This window comes from Rhamphochromis longiceps, linkage group LG2 (assembly GCF_057381845.1).
Source record: "Rhamphochromis longiceps isolate RC_006_pf linkage group LG2, R_longiceps_female_GT1.1, whole genome shotgun sequence".
Taxonomy (NCBI): domain Eukaryota; kingdom Metazoa; phylum Chordata; class Actinopteri; order Cichliformes; family Cichlidae; genus Rhamphochromis; species Rhamphochromis longiceps.
The window spans coordinates 26,425,248-26,445,350 of NC_140558.1; the positions used below are offsets into that span (position 1 = coordinate 26,425,248).

General features: G+C 44.4%; 2 protein-coding genes across 2 annotated transcripts in view; one reads left to right on the plus strand and one right to left on the minus strand.

The window, feature by feature from the left end:
• The first annotated feature begins 511 nt into the window (after positions 1-511).
• Positions 512-3,686, plus strand: LOC146677317 (SH2 domain-containing protein 1A-like). Its single transcript, XM_085381684.1, has 3 exons — positions 512-927; positions 1,220-1,283; positions 2,977-3,686. Exons 1-3 carry the CDS (start codon positions 791-793, stop codon positions 3,238-3,240), a joined length of 465 nt encoding a protein of 154 aa, XP_085237810.1. The 5' UTR covers positions 512-790; the 3' UTR covers positions 3,241-3,686.
• Positions 3,687-4,748: 1,062 nt separating this feature from the next.
• tenm1 (teneurin transmembrane protein 1) overlaps positions 4,749-20,103 on the minus strand; it is a 201,524-nt gene continuing 186,169 nt past the window's right edge. Inside the window, exons 28-38 of the mRNA XM_085420553.1 lie at positions 19,236-19,549; positions 18,412-18,584; positions 16,721-16,965; positions 15,729-16,022; positions 14,252-14,496; positions 13,560-13,702; positions 11,677-11,888; positions 10,902-11,203; positions 9,252-9,958; positions 8,441-8,583; positions 4,749-6,335 (exon numbers count right to left, since the gene is read on the minus strand). Coding sequence (XP_085276679.1) covers positions 5,580-6,335; positions 8,441-8,583; positions 9,252-9,958; positions 10,902-11,203; positions 11,677-11,888; positions 13,560-13,702; positions 14,252-14,496; positions 15,729-16,022; positions 16,721-16,965; positions 18,412-18,584; positions 19,236-19,549 — 3,534 coding nt within the window. The 3' untranslated portion in view covers positions 4,749-5,579. The remainder of the gene's footprint in view (positions 6,336-8,440; positions 8,584-9,251; positions 9,959-10,901; positions 11,204-11,676; positions 11,889-13,559; positions 13,703-14,251; positions 14,497-15,728; positions 16,023-16,720; positions 16,966-18,411; positions 18,585-19,235; positions 19,550-20,103) is intronic.

The following is a 20,103-nucleotide window of genomic DNA, read 5'->3' on the forward strand; positions in this document are numbered from 1 at the left end:
GTATTATTGATTTCATTTATTATTTTTCAAACTGTTTTTAAAAACTTAATTAGGAATTTTAAATCATTCTGATATATTCTACATGTTTTTTTTTTAACAAGCATGTATAATTAAGGATCTGAGCACAACTTCCATGACTGCCTACATATTGTGCCACACAATTCATAGAAGTTGTTTCAGAGCCATAGAGTCTGAGCAAACTTCTGCTGACAAGAAACCAAATTGAGACTGGAAACAGTGCGCGTTAGTGCATCATCACAGCATACGTTTTTCCTATGTGAAAAAGGGCGAGATTGCTTCACTTTATCCCTCTGTTGTGCTTTCTTCTGTTGTGGAAATGTTCTGTTAGAATCTTTTATGTTATTTCCTGTCAAAAAAGAAAGAAAAAATAGAATCATTTCCTGAGAGATAGACAAACCCACACTTTACTTGTGCGTGTGTGTGCGTGCTCACATGTGTGCGTGGTATAAAGAAAGAGGAAGACTGTAAGAGCCAACCCAGAAAGGTTAGAGGTTAGTGAGAGAGCTGCTATCACTGTAGGTAAACAAGTGTGGAGAAATCAGAGAGCTTGTACGCCAAAGCTCAGGCTCCCTGAGCAGATATTTGAACCGGTGAGAAGCGGGGATCGAAGGAGAGGCTAGACAGCTTGCCTTACCTGTGCTCCCAGTCCAGAGCATATGCAGCAAAGGCAAGAAAAAGCTTTCCTGTAGTAAAGAGGGGAAAAAAGGTAAAGTGGGGAAAGAGACACTTTGGGAGCAGAAGAAAAAGAGCATCTGGGGGAATAACTGTGATGGAAAACCTGCCCGTCTATCACGGACCCATCGGCAAGGACGAGGGAGAAAGGCGGCTGGGCCAGGACGGCCGAGACGGGTGCTACCTAGTCCGCAACAGTGACACCGTGGAGGGTGTCTACTGCCTGTGTGTGCTGTGAGTACAATCAAAGAAAAAAGTGCAACATCTGCTTTTGTTCTACTTCTCTAGGCTGAGACCTCATAATCACATCAACACATACAAAATCCTATTTTGTGCAGTTATAGAGATTATCGATCCCCTCAGGTTTAGAGAGAAATGCAAGCGCAAAGGCAATACGGCAACCGGCTGAGTAATAAGTAACTGTGGTCTCTTAATAAGCATCAAATAAAGATTCCCAAAAGGAGAAGTGATAGTGACAGTAAGAAGAAACACTGAAATACAAACCCATGTTTCTGTTTGTATGCAGATGCCAAGGCTACGTCTACACATATAGAATCCACAGAGATGATGCAGGCTCATGGGCAGCAGAGGTAAGACATTTTACTATTAAGATTTCTTTTTTCATCCTGCGACTCGCTCTTTAGTCTGTGCTGTGCCTCTTTTCACTCCATCCCCTCCCCAGAAAAGTTCGCAGAAGCAGCTGCACACATCTGCCTCGCTTATTGGTTTAGAAGTAGTTTTGGTGCTGGTTGTAATTCAACAAGCTGCGGAGGCACAAACATGTGTTTCGTTTTTTTGAGGAGTGACAGCACTGAGAAATGGGTACGCTTCTGCTTTAGCAATAACACCCAGTGAAATCCATCTCCCACCAACCCCCACCTCAAATTTTGAAGATGCCACAGCATCAGTATATACTCCAGAGACGGGGGGGGGGATATTGCATTTGACAGCATTTCTGATGGGATGTGTAATTGAGCGCCGAGGGGTGGCGAACACCCCGGGATTGAGAATGTATAGAGACATCTGAAGGCCGCGTCTATCTCCGACTGAGCGCGACGCTCTCGTAGCGACATTTTAACCTCGCTCATTCTCACTGATGCCGTCAGGCGAGCAGATGGGGATGGATTGAGGGATTGAAGGAGAGCGGTGTGCGTGTGTGTGCATGTTTGGGTTTCGGTGTGGAGGCTTGAATTACAAGAATTTCCCTACAAGCTCGATAACAGTTTCCATTATTCATGCGCAATATCAATCACTCTAATGAAATATTCTCGGGAGCAGAGGTAACACTTGTGGCCGGAGACAGGAAACATCCAAAGTGCTGTGCTGGGCGGGAGAGCTCCCCACATTTGATTAAATGATATGTTTTTTTCTTAAAAAAAAAAACATATCGAAAGAAAACCGTTTTCACCGTTGTACTTATTTATTTATTTGCAGTTTGATTGATGGGGCCGAATGAAAACACATAATGTATTTTTTTAAAGGCCTTACTTGACAAAATTATAGCGCTGTAGTGGTTTAGGAATATTAAACGCTGGAGTGACAGCTGTGGGCAAACAAACAAGTGCAGGGAGGGGGTGGAAAGAATAGAAAAAGAGAAAGATGAGAACGTTTTCAATTAGAAATGATGCAAAGCTCCCTGTGAGAGAGAAAAATGACTTTACTAAGCTATCATCATTTCTTTAAAAGATATTTGTGTGTGTTTTCTAAGTTTTATTTCAGTGCTTCTCTGTTACAAATAAGGCTCTTGAGATTACTGGACTGTTAAAGCATCTTGTGGTGCATTAATCCTAAAATAATGCTTTTTATTGACTTAAAAACTATCTAAAATACCCACAGGAGAGGATGTTTTCATAGGTAATTGCATCCCGTATATTCCCAGTGTAGCTTTTAAACTCCTTGAGTATATCATCAGTATGTTTCCCTCCCTTCCACAGCACGTGTTTTTTTTTTGTTTTTTTTACAGCTCTTATATATATTTTATCTCTTCTGCCTCGTCTTATTTATTTATCTGTCCTTTTACTTTGGATTACTGAATCCAGATATGCAAAAAATGTATAATTGACACCATCCCCAGTCCATCCCCGAGACGCACTTGTATTACTGCCTCCACTGGCAGCGTATCTGATGTCTTTTTATAAGGTAAAATCTGCGAGAGCTCATTTCAAGGCGGCTCTGTCCCATCCTCTTCATCTCCCCACTGGGGTTTTGATGTGGAGATGGGGAAATGCTCTGAATTCTCTGCACTTCTACTTCTTCTCTCTCTCTCTCTCTCTCATGTTTCAGACCACTCCTGGTGTGCAGAAACGATATTTCCGGCAAATCAAGAATTTGATAGCAGCTTTCCAGAAGCCTGGACAAGGAATTGCCATGCCTCTGCTTTACCCTGTCACCGCTCAGAGACGGGCGCAGACACACACAGAGGAGCCCTGTAATAGCCCGTCGACGACGGAGAGCAGCCCGAACCCTTACTTCCAGCAGCGGATGCCACATGCTGCACAGGGACAGAAAAACAGGAACAAGAAGGAGGTGCGACAAGCTTTTGGTTAGGGGCGAACCCTAAGCTGCACCACTGACCTCATTTCTAAGCAGAAATACTGCCAGGGCACCATTCCTGCTGTTTGCGTTTTTTGCATAATGTGCATCAAGTAAATGTCATTCCCCCCCCCTATTTGCTACATTGAGCTCATTTAGGCTCCAGCAGTGACTCAGATCTCAGCCTCCTTCTACTTTTTTTTTTTTGCATATGCAGCACAGAAAGTGCAACCCCCCCTCTCTCCTCCCCTCTTAACTTTCTGGGATGTAAAAGATTCAGCTGCAGAACCATTAATATCCATTACCGCATACATAAGCTGACAACAAATATTGTGCTCTGTTTTCTTAATGCAATAGAGTTGTGTGAGCGGCAAAGAAAATAAATGATATTGGCTGAAATAAACTCTTTTAAATAAGGTCATGCACACACAGCCGTACACACCCGAGCCTGCGTTTGACATAATGCTGAGGGGAAAGGGGGGGGGGGACGAGAGAAAAAAAATTCAATTTGACATATTGGAGTGCTGATTTCCACAGAGAGAATGCTGACTACTGGTGTGTGTGCATGCGTGTGTGTGGGTCCATCATTCACTCGTCTGATTGGCATTACATGATGAAAAAAAAAATGAGAGAGAAAGCGGAGCTGAAAGAGGAGAGCATCCATTCAGCGCAGACAATTCTTCAGTGCAGCGGTCTCCTAGCAACCGGACCCTCCATCTTTTCACCGCGGAGATGAGGTTGGACAGTATCTAACGGAGCATATGGTTTCGAAGGGAAGGTGCATCGCGGCCGATCGGCAGAGTGCTAGTCGGGAATGTATATCACCTGCTCGCAGTCAGAACATATGCATTGTGTGTGTGTGTCTGTCATCCGCGGCCCGGGAGAGGAAACACAAACAATTAATGGTGGGCAGATGGTGGAGCGACGGCGGGAGGCGAGTGTGTGTGTGGGGGAGGCGATGGGGGAGGCAGACGGACAGGGAGGTGGATTAGCAACATTTAAAGAGAAAAAAAAAGTTCTTTACTTTCTTTTTTAAACTTTTTTTTGTGGGGAGAGGCTTGGAAGTGGTTCACATGTAGTCTGATTGGCATTTCCTAATGAGAGGAGACAAGCTGGAGAGAACAGCTCAGCCAACTCCAGGTCCTGCCCCTTCTGCACTCACCACCCACTCGCTGAGCCTCAGCTGTCACATTTCTTTTTCCCTTTCCTCTGTGCTTTTCTTTTTTTCTTTCCCTCTTTCTCCCCTCCTCCCCTTTCTTCTTCTTCTTCTGCTCCCTCTCCTCTGACAGACGACGCAGGTTTTCTCGTGCATATCTCGGTTCGAGCCATAATGATGGGTGATAATGACAGCACAGATTTGAAAAGTTACAAACTCCCAGAAACAAGAACAAAGAGAGCACAACAAATGTGTGGCGGGGAGGCGCGGAGACGACGTGAACGAGAGCGAGCGGAGGAGAGGGGCAGAAATAATAAGTAACAAGGTCTATGAAATCCCAGCCAGCGATTTTGGTAATTCACACATAATAACTTTAATTAGCTTTGTAACCCATTAAAGTCAGATTTTTCAGCGAGAATATTTACTATAGCCATGTATAATTCTTTGCAAAAATGTAACTGTTTTTCTATTGATTAACAATACTGACACTTATGAACAACAGAACTTCCAGTTGAGCACTTCTTTTTTTCAGTGTGAGAAAGCACTGGCTATATACATTCTTGATTTTTAAGTATACACACTCATACAAACTACTGTTGGAGCACACCAGAGGCAGAAAACCACAAGAGCTTTCCTTCTCTAAAGGGGGGAAGTGTCAGAGTCGACAAGGCCTCTCTTACACAATATGTAAACGATAGTATATCCGAGGTAAACCATGTAGGAACTCAAATGGCAAACCGAAGAGCTCTCGATTCGAGTCACGAAGAGGATTATTCACTGGCAAAATCCTAAAAGTCTTCTTCCCTACAGTGCCGTGATGTTGAGCAGAGTCCAGAAAATGATGAACAGTGTTGAAACAGCGAATGGCAGTCGGTCGGTCGGCGAGTCGGTCGGTCGGCGAGTTGGTCGGGTTGATCAGAGATACAAAAAAGCAAAGCCACAGCCAAACCACACTGCTTGTGCCACTGTTAGAAATTGGAGAAACTGGACGATAATAATAAAATACCATCATTTTGTCACAATTAAAGGCATTTGGAAGTTTTTTGTTTTTTTTCCCCACACATTCGCTCTTCTTCTTCTTCTCTGATGTCGTCTTCTTTTTTTTCCCCCCGATACAGTATAGAAACAGTAGAACAAATCAGAGTAGAGTAGAAACAGGCAGTCTTTGGTGGGGTGGGGGGCCGCTCGTGTGTCTCTGTTACCTGCCCCCCACCTCGCTCAGTGTCATAAAGTGGATGTTGGAGGGGCAGTCAGACAGCTCCGGCTGCTGCTCTATAGGCAGGGAGTAGTAGCCGTCGTAACCCTGAACGCGTCCCCCAGACAGCAGCTGCTGCTTCTCAACCTCGCTCCACGCCCTGCTCCCGGCGTCTCCCGCTTCCACCCTCCTTCTCTCCTTCTCCCAAGCTCCCTCCACTGCTCTCTTCCTCGCCTCCTCCCTCACCCGCGCCCTCTCCTCCTCCTCGCTCCCACCGTACCGCACGCACAGGCACAGAGACCCCTGCTGGAGAGTGATGTCGGCAAAACGCCGAGTCCTGCCGTTCACCGTCGCGCTCATTTGAGACACGCTCACGTTCACGCCGCTCTCCAGGACGCGGCCCCCGACTCCCAGCCCCAGGGCGAGGTCTTCCTCGATCGGCCGCGACTGGAGGAAGTGGTGGGTGTCGCAGCCGTGCACGGTGAAGCTCATCCCAGTGAGGTGGATGGCGCCGTTCAAGATGGCCGCGACTCGGCGGCTGTCCTCGCTGGCCACTCCAATGACCTCCGCGCTCACTCGGCCGTGAGAGACTGCAAAGCGGATGCTGGGGCCGAGGATGGAGGGCCGGGAGCCAAAGGGAGGGGGGTGCGCCGGTCGGTGGCAGGTGGAGCCCACGGGCTCAGAGACCAGAGGTAACCTCTCCAGGGAGATGAAACTCCTCAGCTGGCGCCGCAGCTCGCACTGGATTCCCAAAACCAACTAGAGAAAAACAGACGGACTCATTTATTACATCGTTCTGCATGACGTACAGAAACACACGATCCACACTAGATATTTAGACACGTAGAAAACATGAAGCACTTTGAGAGGCAAACCTCCACCAAGACACATCACTGTCTGGGCAACTTTTAAAAAAATAGCATCATATTTTATTTGCAGTTTGCGTGGCTGCTTTTAAACCGACTTTAGGAAGTTTGGAAATGCAGTAAAAACAAGTGCAAAGTGCTTTTTATTTTATCTGTTGTGTTGAAAACTACTTTAATATACTTCACATACTTTGGAGTATATTTATTATTATTTCTTATTACATTTTATTGTTCAGTAAATTCCTTTTTAATATTTAGTAATGAAAAAAATTTATGTGATCACACATTTATTAAAAAAATAAAATAAAAAATTTAATAAAGGGTTATGGATTGTTGCTGTAATGTACAGGACAAAATTAACACACTATTCTCAAAAAGTATGACATCATGTTCTGGTCAGAGTGAAAACGTATCGTCATTTTACAGAAATTTACAATTTTAAAGAAATGTGCACTGATGTGTCATCACACAGACAACATGTGACAGACGGTGCTATAGGCAGTAACTTCATACTGGCTAGCTGCCCGAGCACTAGAGTGCCTTTAACACTACTGATAATGTCTATTAGACATCAGCAAAGAAAGTCAGATAAGGCTACTCGGATTACACAAACATTATGTAGGAGCAGGTCATGGATACTAAAGTACTAATGTAAATAACTGGACATGAATAAGCTGAACTCATAATATAATATAATATAATATAATATAATATAATATAATATAATATAATATAATATAATTCTAAAAAATGTTTTTTAAAGATGTAACACATTTTGGTATCAACATGAAAGAAAAGCAGATATGGAACTTAAAAGTGAGATGAGTAATGAATTAAATAATTAATTAACATTATATTTAGAATCTACCCATAATCAATATAATTTCCTTACTGTTGCCAATACAACCAAAGCCAATATTTTAGTCACAGTTTTGAAGATAAGACCTTTTATCAAAGTTTGACCTTATCTGATCTTGAACAAAAGGTCGGTGATATTTAAAATCCCCCCATATCTTTTCTTATATGACGATATGGTGTCAATAAAAACAACAGCAGTAGGAAACATATGTTGAGAATACCCATCACACCATTATTCTTACAGTTTTAAGAATAATAGTTTCTATCTTATAAGGATTTTCTCATTAAGTTGACCTTGAAGTCCTTGGTGGATGTAAGAAAAATTTTAATGTGTTAGAGCTACGTCCTACGTGTCTCTGACAGGAAGACAAAACGCCCATTTACATCAACCAGCTTAAAACCCACAACATGCGTGTGTTTGGACTGCAGAAGTAAAGACATGCATGAACAGGAAGAACGTGGCCCAGCTTTAAACCCGCAAGGTTTGAACACACTGCAGGGTGGCTGTGGCCTTACCACGCTGTGCACAACGCTATAAAACAGAGACACTGGGACCCTCAAACGCTCGTGCCAATTTACCTTAACGACAATCAGTCTATGAACTAATTAATAAATCAACTAATCATTTCATTACTCGTACTCATTCTGGAGAATATTCTCATAATAATCAACTCAGTGTTGATTTTCATCCATATAGCCGATTAGGAAGAATCACTAAGGTCATAAAAATGGCAGATAATTAGCAGGTAATTTGAGTTTTCATGCTTCTGCGGAGGACTCTCGGTCTGATCTCACATGAAGACCCAAAGTGTTAAACGAATGAGATAAATGACTAATTATGAAAGTGTTAATCACAAGCACTGACATAGGCTATGTCTCACACAAACACACACATATGTATATATATATATATATATATATATATATATATATATATATATATATATATATATATATATATATATATATATATATATATATATATATATATGTGTGACATATCTTTATGAAAAATATTGTTTCGCAGTCAGACCCTAGTACATTTGAAAAAATGTTATACATATAGTTTAAATATACAAAGCATTACCACAGGCACACAGTGTTAGATATGAAAGAATCTAGCAGCAGTGTGATGCTCACCTTGCTGGAGTCCCAGTCCTGCATCTTGGTCGGCGCCTTCATCAGTTCGTATGTTTGTTCCATTCTTCCCACCTCAGGCTTTGGGAAACCGGGGACCACGTTATGAAGTTGAAAGCCAAACAGCTGCAGCCAGCTACCGATGTCTGGACAGGAAGAGAGAAAATTGCACGGGAGAAAGTTTAGAATTTAATGTGTATACTGCAAAGCAAACAGACAGTCACGAGGGCAGGGAAAACAACACCTCGTATGGGAAACCACACAATGCATGAGTGCAGCGTGCGGCAGAGACGTGTCTGCTGGTGTGCGCGCGTGTCCCACAAACACACTCCTTGTGTAACAAACAATCCCGCTGCAGGGAAACGTGACAGGCCAAATGAATGTTCTATTAAGCAGAAGGACAGACGCCCCCGCTGACATCCTGTATTCATCTTCTACTCTCCTATCCCATCTCTTTCCCTCGTTTCAGTTTCTATTTTGTCTCTCGGGGAAACAGTATGTTCTTGACAGGCAGAGGGAAGAAAACAGAACCGGCTGTGTTAAAGAACAATGTGATCAGAGGCATGGCTGTCCTTTCTGTTGCCAGTAAATCCTGTCTGTCACAGCTTCACGTCTCTGACACCCAGCACACCTGTGGTTAGCAATGTGGCCCATTCTTTATGGCAGATGTTTCCCCTGTAGGTGCGCGTGTAGGAGTAGGTGTCACTGAGTGATCTATCTTTCTGTATCACTTAGTTTCTGTCAGTCAGTCAGTGATTTGCTTTTGACTTGGCAGCAGTGTGCGTGAGTGTGTCTGCGCATGTGTGACGCTCACCTGTTGTAAACTGCGTCACCTCCTCCACCCTCCCGACCGGGCAGTTGTTTTTGAACGCGTACAGGTTAAAAGGCTTCGGCTCCTTGCTCAGTTCCCCCCACAGTTCGTGATTCGGTGAAGTCCATCGGCCCGCTAGCGTGTCATAGTCCTGCCTTCCCAGGTGGACGAGTCTCGTGAAAGGATCGTACAAGCCTCCGTGGAAGCCGATGACAAGCTGGAAGTCTGGGTTGGTGTCCTGGTAAACCTCTCCGTAGGGAGTGTAGAGAATCTCTTTGACGAGCCGCCCCTTGCTAGAGAAAACTGCCCTCGGGCTCCCCACGCTGTCGCAGGCTACATAGTACTCCTCTCCGCTGCTCAGCTCCATGGCGATAAGGTGACCCTGGAGGTCATAGTACAGCGACGTGATCAGATTGCTGCTGTGGTTGTACAAGTGGCTGACCCTGGTAGGGTGTGACAGATCGGCATAAAAGAACTGCAGCTGCTCGCCCTGGCTGCTCTTGGTGGCCACGCGGCGGCCCAGTCCGTCGTAGCGGTACCACACGGTGCGCTCGGTCACGCGGTTGAAGACGCGGGTCAGCAGGCCGTTGGAATTGTAGTCGAACAGGTCGTTTGCTCGCTGGCGGAGGAAGCCGTCGTCGTCCACGCCGTACTGCAGCTCGCCGAGATGCGTGATGCGGTCCCTCTGGTCGTAGCGCAGCGGCGTGAGCCTGAAAACAAACATCAGACCCTGAGTGATATTTACCGCATGCTGTACACAACTACAACTGTGCATCAGTTTTGTTGACAACTGCTCAAAAAATCATGTTAGTATGCAACAAATGTAACCACAATGTAACCGGGATTCTGGTGCCAAATCTGTGCAAAAGTTTGTCTCAGCCGTTTAATAGTTCACCCGGTCTGTCTGCGCTCAGTCTCATCTGTCGTTCAGGTTCTGTTCTGTGGCCTTTCTGCAAACTCATGAGCAAATGTGAAAAACTGGAGGCAGCGGGGAAGCACCAGCAAGATCTCCGTGCATAACAAAGAAGGTGTTAATGACAACAGATATCCCCGATTAGACAGCGTAACAAAGGTGACATAACAAAGGTTACAGTTGATGGGTTGAGAAACAGTTTCCAGTTCCATAACTATCGTTTAATGTAAACAAAAATTGCCTGCAAGTCTCTCATTGACTCGGTTCTCACCTACAGACATCACATCCTCGAACACCTTTCCTTCAGCGTAAAACAAATCAAAACTGTTATGAGTCATTAAACGGTTAAACAACATCACCGTCACTGTCGACTGTGATAGATCTCCACACCGAGGCAGTTAAATGTAAAGTCAGCACTATCATGCATGCCTCTCACACCCACTCATTCCAACTCCTCCTATCAGACCACTGCTAGAATGTCCCTGCAGCCAGAGCCAATACTGTCAATACTGCTATATGACAATTATTTACACGTGTGTGTTTATAAATAAACAATGTCTTATTTTGCTATTTTATTGGTTTCCTCTGAGAGCCATGCTTAAGATATTTATCCACTGCTTTGCAATGGATAATAAAGATTTCTGAGCTGATCTGAATTATCGATTTATTAATAACAAACAGGCAATTTCTTTTATATTCAATGCTTTCTGTACAGTATATGGGTTTGTGTGCTAACATACCTTGCACTGGTTCCGTGGCTAAGTAGATTAATGTTCCCATTGAGGTCGTAACTATAACGCCACTGAGGCCGCTCGTTGACTGAGGCGCTTTGCAGCTGGCTGTCTGCATCATACTCGTAAGTGTAACGGGTCACATTGCTGTCCACGCCCACTCTGATGTCGCAGGTGGTTGTACGTCCGGACGAGTCGTACTGAATGGTCATCCAGTAGGCGATGGACTTGAGGATTTCATATTGAACCTCCACCACCTGGCCGTAGGAGTTGAATACCTTGGTGTGCTTCATCAGATGGGTGGTGATCACCTAAACACATATTGACTCCATAAGAGTCCATGAAAGTGTCACACCAAACTCATGGGCTAAAAGGTTGCTTGTTTACACATGCAGCACACTCTGGAAACAAAATTGTAACAAATTGGACAAGTTTGATTATTTCACTCTCTTTTGGGTCTGTTTGGATGTTCACAGACACCCATGTGAAATATCTGACTGTTTAGTTACTAGTTACTAGTTACTAGTTGCCTGCCAGTGTTGTCAAGGCTAGATTTGATAGACAAGTAAAACCAGCTGACTGACCGGAAACGAAGTCGACTAAAACGCAGGCCAAAACAATGAGCTGAAAGACGCTGAAAGGCGCCACTGAGCTGAGCTGCAGAGTCAGATTTTATATTCCACAGTCATGTGATTATTTTTTAAAAGCAGAAACAGCTGATTGGTGCAGCTTTAAAACGTCCACATTTCCACTACCGAGTAAGATAACTGGTGTGACTTCCTACCTGGTTGAGGTCGTAGAAGATGACGCTGAACTTGCCAAACTGCTCGACCCGCCCCGACACATCAACATAGCGGTACAGGTCAATGGGCAGAGGGGTCTCATTGATGACGGCCTGCATGCTAGTGACTCGAAAGTTGTTGTAGCTGTAGTCAAATCTGGCGTTGACCAAGCCTTCTTCGCTGAAGCGGAAAATCTGCCGACTTGTCAGGGGACCTACGCAGAGGAACCGGAGCAGATTTACACTAGAACCCCCTTAACAGCGTTTACAGAAATATACAGGGACATGAAGTGTACACACAGCACACATATAGCCCTTACAAGTGGATGTCACACCGCCCGCATAACCCTGCCTAATTAATTCAAATCAAGGCCTAATTCGCCGTCATTAACAGAGACACACACTGCGCAATCATTCCATCTTAACTATCCCCACACCTCTATGGTATTTCCTGTGGTGACCTTTAATATGGAGAGATAATGAAATCTAAAGACAATAGCCATGATGGGCCAATGTGCTGCTTAATGTCAGAGCATCAACTTTAACAACACCATTCATCACATCTGCTCCGAGCTTCTGCAGCCAGGCCTCTGTTTGGAAAAAAAGGGCCTGCTAATGAAACACCATTACGCTGCTATTTGAGATGACTCTGATTGCAGTTAAAATGACTAAGTGCCTAGCTTTGGAGACTGTAGAGAGCTGGATCAGTGTTACATCTTTCTATTTTTATTTTCTGTGGAATGTTGATTCTAAACCTTCGCTAATGGGAAAATGGCAGAAGTACTGAGAGCGAGGTGGAGGCTTTTCTGCAGCCCTGGGGAACTTGCAGTCTGTTCATCTCGCTCTTCTAGCTGTCATTTCCCCCCAGCTGTCATCGTTCCCCCTTCTCCCTTTCTGTTCCTTTTCCCTTCCCTCGCCCACCACTCTATATCCCCATCTTTCTTTTTCCGGTGCCACACTTTTCCTTGTCTCCTCTCAAGGGACAATTACCACTATCTCTCCTCTCTCCAAGGCTCCGTTTGTTCTGCTGAAATGAGATCAGTTAAAGGAAGGTGAGAGTCTATTCACAGTAAGGGCAAAGCGATAAACACACACACACACAGCTGCGCCGCGCAGATTAGTGACAACTGATGGTGGCGAGCCAATCACAAAGCTATGGGAAGTGAACCGGCAGCAGAGATGAGAGCACTTTCCATGACCCTGGACCGACTATGGAACTTAAGGGGACTGCTCAACTGTATTAACAATGGCTGTATCCTAACATGCTATATCTGCAGCTGCAGCGATGGCGTGCCATCGTCGATAGCGCCGCCTTTTAGAAAACGTCTTGTCTCACTCATTTTCTCCTTCAGCACTGAAAGTATTGTTTAGTTGTATTAAGTTCAGCTATGGTTTTTTGATTTCCTGCCTCCTCTATGAGAGCGAATATGAACCCAGCAAAGTGCTACTTTTAGTGTTCAGGCATGCAACAACAAATGCAGTATGTCCACACCTAGCTCACCGCATATAATTTTGCATTCAAACATTCATTTGTTTGCTTTGATCAGGAAGCCTTTTTGCGGAGGTGGGGAAGAGACGACGTGGGTAAGAGCCCGGGGGGTGGTCTTGAATTTACAGCTGTGGTAGACCACAGTCTATTCCACTTGAACATGCCTTGCCCTACTGAAACTTCTAACTGTGGCTGCATCAGTCACAGATGAAATAGCACGACGTCTGACTCAAAGCCAGACTACTGAATTTGACATCACTCCTCAAATCTGGCACGCCGTGCACAATCACTTATATAGACTTTAAAATTTTGCTCACAGGATTGATTTATGATCCTTTTGCACGTTGTGAATATCTAAAATGTGCTTCTGTTGGCTGCTTTGAGCACATGTACGTACCTGTCTGCCTGTATCGTATGGAGCTTATGAAGCCATTGTGGGTGAGATGAATGGTCTTGACTGTTCCAGAGGCCTCGTCATAAGTGAAGGTCACCAGGGTGGAGTCATAAACCACCTCCGAGAGGCGAGCCGCAGCTGTATACCTGACGGGGGAAAGAAACACATTTTTGAATAGATGATCGATAAGTAAGTTATGTTAAAATAAAAGTACCTTCTTTTTAAAGCACACTGCATTTAATCTTCAATGTAAGTAAACATGCTATGCCACATTAATAATACACGGATCCCTTTGGGTCGCTAAGTTGCACCATCCTTCAACATTTCATCAGAAGCAGACCAGCTGCTGCGGCACTTACAGCCTTTCAAATCTTGAAAATGGGACCATTTATTACAGTATCCTCATCCAGGCAACGAGTATTAAAAATGTTAAATGCCAGAACGCTGCCTGAATCAGTCCTCCGACTTTCATCAAAATCAGATCAGTTTGTCTGACAAAGTGCGACGATAAAAAAAGGTGTGACCTTCAATCGGTGTGATTTCGCAAGGATGGATGTGTGGCGTGCATTCAAGTGTCCGCTAGAGTTGGCGTAATTGGGCTTTTAAATTTTAAGATTGCGCTTTAATTATATCACCTTCATCAAGACGATCAGTGTTATGTCTTTGTACGGAGCTAAAACAGCGATGTGCCACACCTGTAGATGACTCTGCGCCCAGTTCCCAAGTACTGAGTCCTCATCAGGCGCCCGTCCAGGGTGTAGTCCTGGATGAAGGAGGCTTGGCTGTCGGGCGGGGCGTATATGTTCCTGTAGTAGCCGATGGACAGCAGCGACTGCAGGGTGTGCTTCACCATGCTGGGCATGGTCACCGCGACCAGACGATCCGTTTGGTCGTATTCAAAGACGTAGCGCCGCTGGCTGTGCAGGAGCAGCATGATGGACTGTAAGAACACACAGAGATATTCACAGACAGTTCCAACACACTGCATCTCTGTGGTTTCACGGCTTTCTCGTTTTCTGTCTTTTGCACTCTCTCTTTTTAAATTCCAATGTCACTGGGTTAAAACTTTCTCCTCAATAAATAAAAAAAATCGGCTCTTCAAAAGCAACCTTGGTTTTAGTTTGAGACCGCTTCAGTTATTCACTGAAAGCTATTTAATTATCAGACGTACGTGTCGAAAAAACAAAACGAGAAAAAAGAAAAACCATAATTGGTTTTCAGACAGCAGCGTTTTTGTTTACCGCTGCTCCCCCCCCCTTAAAAATCTGCATAGCTATTCACACAGTTTCAGCTGCACTAAAACAATGTTCTCTTTAATGTCTTTATTCAACTGTAAGGTATGATATTAATGTGTTAATAATACATGAAGGTGGTATTAATTTCTAGATGGTTCTGTAATATAAGCTCATTTTCACTCTAATTTTGTCTTAGACCAAAATCCTTGACACTAAATATATTTCAGACTGAATATCATGTCATTAAATATTTCAATTAATTTCAAGAGCGGAAATTATACCTTCTGGTAGCTCTCAGCTTAGTCACACACACTGTTTGAGTTTCTTTGACTAGAAAAATTCCTTATAGCGAATATAACTTCTAAACATTTGCCAGAAGACGACGAGTGTTTACTGCAAAGACTTTACTGCTGTTTTCTTTTGAGAAAATCTATTTGCCGAACCTTGAAACATGCTGGAGTTATGCAATCGATCAGAAAGAACACACCGTCTGCCTTTACATCTCTCAACTGTGCGCGCTGTTGCAGTCGTGAAGACACAAGGCCAAGTTTAAAAGGTCTGCCCAACCATTAAACTTATGGCAGATCTAATATTCGCTCTGCAAACTGATGTTCATAGCCTAAATGGAAAGCCCCTCAAACTGAGGGAAACACATTAAAAAGATACTTGGTAATATAGCACCTGTTACTGATTTTAATATGCTTTCACTTCTTTACTTTCGTTTCCCACAACTGAGACGCTTTTTTTTGGTTTGCCTTTAATCTCAGCGCCGGTTTCGGAGAGCTGCACCAAGAAGGAAACGTAAGTGGAGAAGATGTGTTAGATTTCTGCAAGCAGCAAAGGCAAGAAGAAAACGGCGACAGGAGCCCTGAAAACAAATCTCAGCAGGACCTCATCACAAGCTGTCTGTCACGTTCGCTTCAAACTTTCTACTCACTCTGTCTGCGTACGTGTAGCTCCAGATCTTGCCGTTGACCCAGGCTCTGGACGTCACCCTGTCGCTCTCGTACTCCAGCTGCTCGGACCATTCTCCGCGGTGGATGGCTGAAAGCAGTCCTCCACCTGAATAACTGATGTTTACTTCAGTGTATTTGCTGCTGGGTGACCACACGACAGGCCGGCCCAGCTGGTCATACTGAATGTGGAGGGTGAACTTCCTGTGGTCATCGTATATCTTCCCAACTCTGGTGCTTTGATCAAAGTCTATGGACAGCAGGTTCCTGTTATGTGCCTGGAAAGCAAAGCAGTAAAATGTCAGCTAGTGACAAGAACACAAACAGAAGCTTTTTTTTAACAGCATTAAAATCATCATAAATGGTGATTGAAGCCGCAGACATGCAAATATATGAATGAAGTGGCATGTCTGAGAGCAGCAAAGATTTCATTAGTCCAGATGAATTAATTGTGACATTTCCAGCAAACCCTGGTCTGCATTTATAAACAATAAGCTGCCTGGCGAACAAGTGAGAGAACCGTTTCCCAGGGAATGCTAATTAATTGCTGCACGTAACATAAATGCCCTTTTCTCAGGAAATCTCCTGTTTGTGCTTTCATCACCACTGCAGAGGTGTTGCAGCCTGTGCGTGTGGAAAGTACAGCTAACAGGTTACGAGTCATTTGACCTATTATCACCTCCGCTGACATCATCAATCGCTCAAAATCTACCGGATTGCACAACTCTTAGCACTTAAAAGTGACACTTTTTGTCCCCCTGGTTAATGTCAAATTGCACAGCTTAACCCTGCGTACTCCTAAAATGTTGCCGGGCTGCTTATTTGATCCATTCATATGGGATTCTGGGATATTCGGCTAGTTGCGTGCATCCTCTTGTTAATTCCCAATGCCTTTGTGCAGCACTGATGCCGCAGGATTGTGTTTTATATATTATCACAGTTGGCGTAATAACAGGCTGATGATTTAGTGTTTTACCCTGAGCCTGCGTTCGTAAGTGCTGTAGTTAGTCTTGCTCTGCTCCTTCCTCTGCCTCCACTCTATCAGGCTCGGGGCGTGGTCTCCAGGCAAGCTGATGTTGCAGCGGCTGGCCGTGGGACTGACTCCACCCCCGACGCCCCCCGGGAGGAGGGGCTCGGTGCTTAGCGACAGCTCCATCCCGCTGGCCAGCGTCACCAGAAATGACCCGTCGGCGCTGACTCTGTACGAGCTCTGAGAGTGATCTGGAGTGGGAAAGTGCAAGCGTAAGTGTGAATTGTGGGGATGTGGAAGGGGGGGAGGGTGGGTGTCGAGGGTCGACCGTTTGTCGTGGGTGGGTCAGACACACACACAAAAAAACCACAAGTGCACAGAGATGCAAATATGCAACAACAGATGAGAAAAAAGAAGTGTGAAGAAAACATCAGTCATTGTGTGTCAAAAAGAAGAAAAAAAATCAGCCTTGAGAGGAAATCTGTGAGAAGCGGGCTGCATGAATGCGATGTCTGGCTCTTTGTGTGTGCGTTTTATTTGAATTAATTGCTTCAATCACTGTGCTGAGTGTTTTTTTTAAAGCTCTCTGCAACATTAGCATTGTACTGCATCAGCTATTACATCTTTAGAAAGGAGGAACGCAGGAGACAGATAATGAGAGAGTGAGAGAGAGAGGGGGGGCAATGAAAGGAGAAAGAGAGGACAGAGAGAGAAAGAAGGAGAGGAAGGTGGGGTATAGCAGCTTTTCACACATTGCAAAGCATTCTGAGAAACTGCTCTTTCATTTCTGCCCTGCTCAGAGTCAGGCTTCCACACACTTTCACACATGCCAAGATGGCTTTGTCTCATGTTTAAAACACAATTAATACAAAAATTTAGAAAAAGAGGGGTGAAAATAACCATAAAACTATATTTTAACCATAAAACTTAACGCGGCTAATAAACCGGATAGTAACTTCTATTCCCTCCGCCGCCGTAAAAAAACCTATTCTGTACATATGGTTATTGTTGCCTCAGAGGCAGGCGAGGACACGGTGAAATTGTGGGCGGCGGAGAAAGAGGTGGTGCTCGAAAAATAGTGGGTCATTTCAACTTTTTTCCCTGGCAGCTCTGTCACACTGTAGCGTGGCGTACATGCATGTGTTTGTGCGCGCGTGTGTGACTGAGCGCGTGCGAGTTGGCGCAGATTTTCCCTCCCTGCAGTCCTGTCAGTGTGACAACTGCAAGAAAGCAATTAAAGGGATGACATGAGAAGAAACTGCTCCCATGAGTGGCTTCTTCACTCCACTCTCATTTTCTCCTCTTCTCATCTCTGCCCTCTTTTCCATTTTTTTTCTGCTTTGCCCCAGCAGTTGTTAAGGCATTTCACGAGTCAGTCAAATGTAGCATGTTTTGTGTAAATAAACAGCATTTTTTCTCCCCCCCGCTGCCCATTCGTCCGGTTATGTAAAGAGGTCGCATCAGATCTGTATGTGAAACTATTTATAAAAGCGGATAAATGCTTACTTAAAGCTGTGAATCTCCAGCGATGAAGAATGAGAGAAACGCAGGTCAGAGTTTCTGACTTAAACCAGAATAACAGCCACGTTTTCACATGACTCATAAATAGCCTTGTGGCTAGTTGCTGGTTATAGAAGCTGAGGGTAGATGCAAGAAATTTAAAAGGCAAAAGCGCAGAACTCATTGTGATGCTGCACCTTGTCTGAACATGTAAATGGTGTCGCTGGCAGACAAGTTTGTGCTGGTGACAAAGTTCTCACGGTTGGACGCTTCAACCTCCACCCGAGACCAGCGCTCCAGGTTGCCATGGAAACCGCTCACCTCCGCCGTCGGTAAGGTGATGTTGGTCACTCGACCCTCGCTGTTGTACCTTGGAGAATAAACACAAAGGCAATAAGCAAACAAATACACACAGACGCGCGCACACACACGCACAAACACGCGCAGAAATCCATCGCTCGCAGGCAAATGACCACAACCAAGCCCGCAAAAAGCACGCAGGCACACATATGCATGCTCCCGTGCGCTAGCATGAGCTCGCAGTGAGTGTCAACTATGATTTATATGTGTAATTATCCAGCTGTGGAATCTGAGACAGAGACCGACTAGGCAGTGGTGAATAATTCAGACAGATGTGTTTTTCTGCCTGTACTATATGTGCAATACTAAACACGCATGTGTTCAAAGAGTTGCAGCAGACGTCCTTCAGCTAATCAGTCACTTTAAGCAAAGACTAAAAAGAAGAAAGAAAAAAACAGTCACACCGCCCAATCCCACCCCAGGCCTTCTCCAGCTTTGTTGATGCAGAAGTGACCACCAGATGGCACTCATATTTCATACCCCTAACGTAAACCTTGTCATATGAATACACATTCATGCAATGCAGTGTTAGCTCAAACATTCAGAGTCAAGCAACAAAGCGAGAACAGGAAGGAAGGAAGGAGAAGAGAGAAAGAGCGGGGACAGACAGAAAGAAGATCGCAATAAGCAGATAAGCTTTATAAATAAACCACAAACTCACTCATACACAGTGGTCCAACTGTTCTCATCACTTTTGGTTGCTAGGAGACCTGTGTTGCCATGGTAAGTGATGTGGGCGATGTCGTGGCCTTGGGCGGACACCTTCCTCAGCGTGCCACTGTTGCTAAGGGACAGCCAGTACACCTGTCCGCCAGGTAGAGCCAGCCAGAGAGGCACTCCGTGAGCATCCCTCCTCACCTGGAGGCTGCGGCCGTCGCGGCTCATCACACCCGACAACTGGCCGTCTGTGCCGTAAGAGAAGTTGTACAGGTAGTGACCTGTGATCAGGTGTTTGGTGTACAGGTGGGAACCATTCTATCAGAGGGAGAGAGAGACACTGTTGAGGATTCAGCTTCTGCAAATGACAAAACCTGTAAATTTAGAAACTATTAGGTACTCTGTACTCTCAGACTAGTGATTTGCAGGTACACACACATTAACCATAACTACTGTAAATTATGGGGTTTATTTCTTTAAATTATATATTTAAAGATGAAGAAACATGTTCACTTTAGAGCTTAGAATATGTAATATGTAACTGTTGTCTGTATGAAATTTTAAAATAATTTTTTGAAATAAGAGTTTCATTTTCTCAGGCAGAATGAACCGTTTTGTTTATTAAATGATCAGAAATAACAGGAAAGGCCAGATTTCTGCAACATAAGGCAATAGGCTCACTATCTTGTGTGCATCTATCATGCTTACTGTCGTGCTTAGTCACCCACAAAAGCCCACTCTGAGCCAGTAAACACCCTGATTGGATTAGGCTAACCTAGCTGACATTATTTGATCATTCAATCATTCAAAGCTATTAGAATGAGACTTGGAAGTGAGGAATATTATTTTTGTGAAATGCAATCCAAAATCAT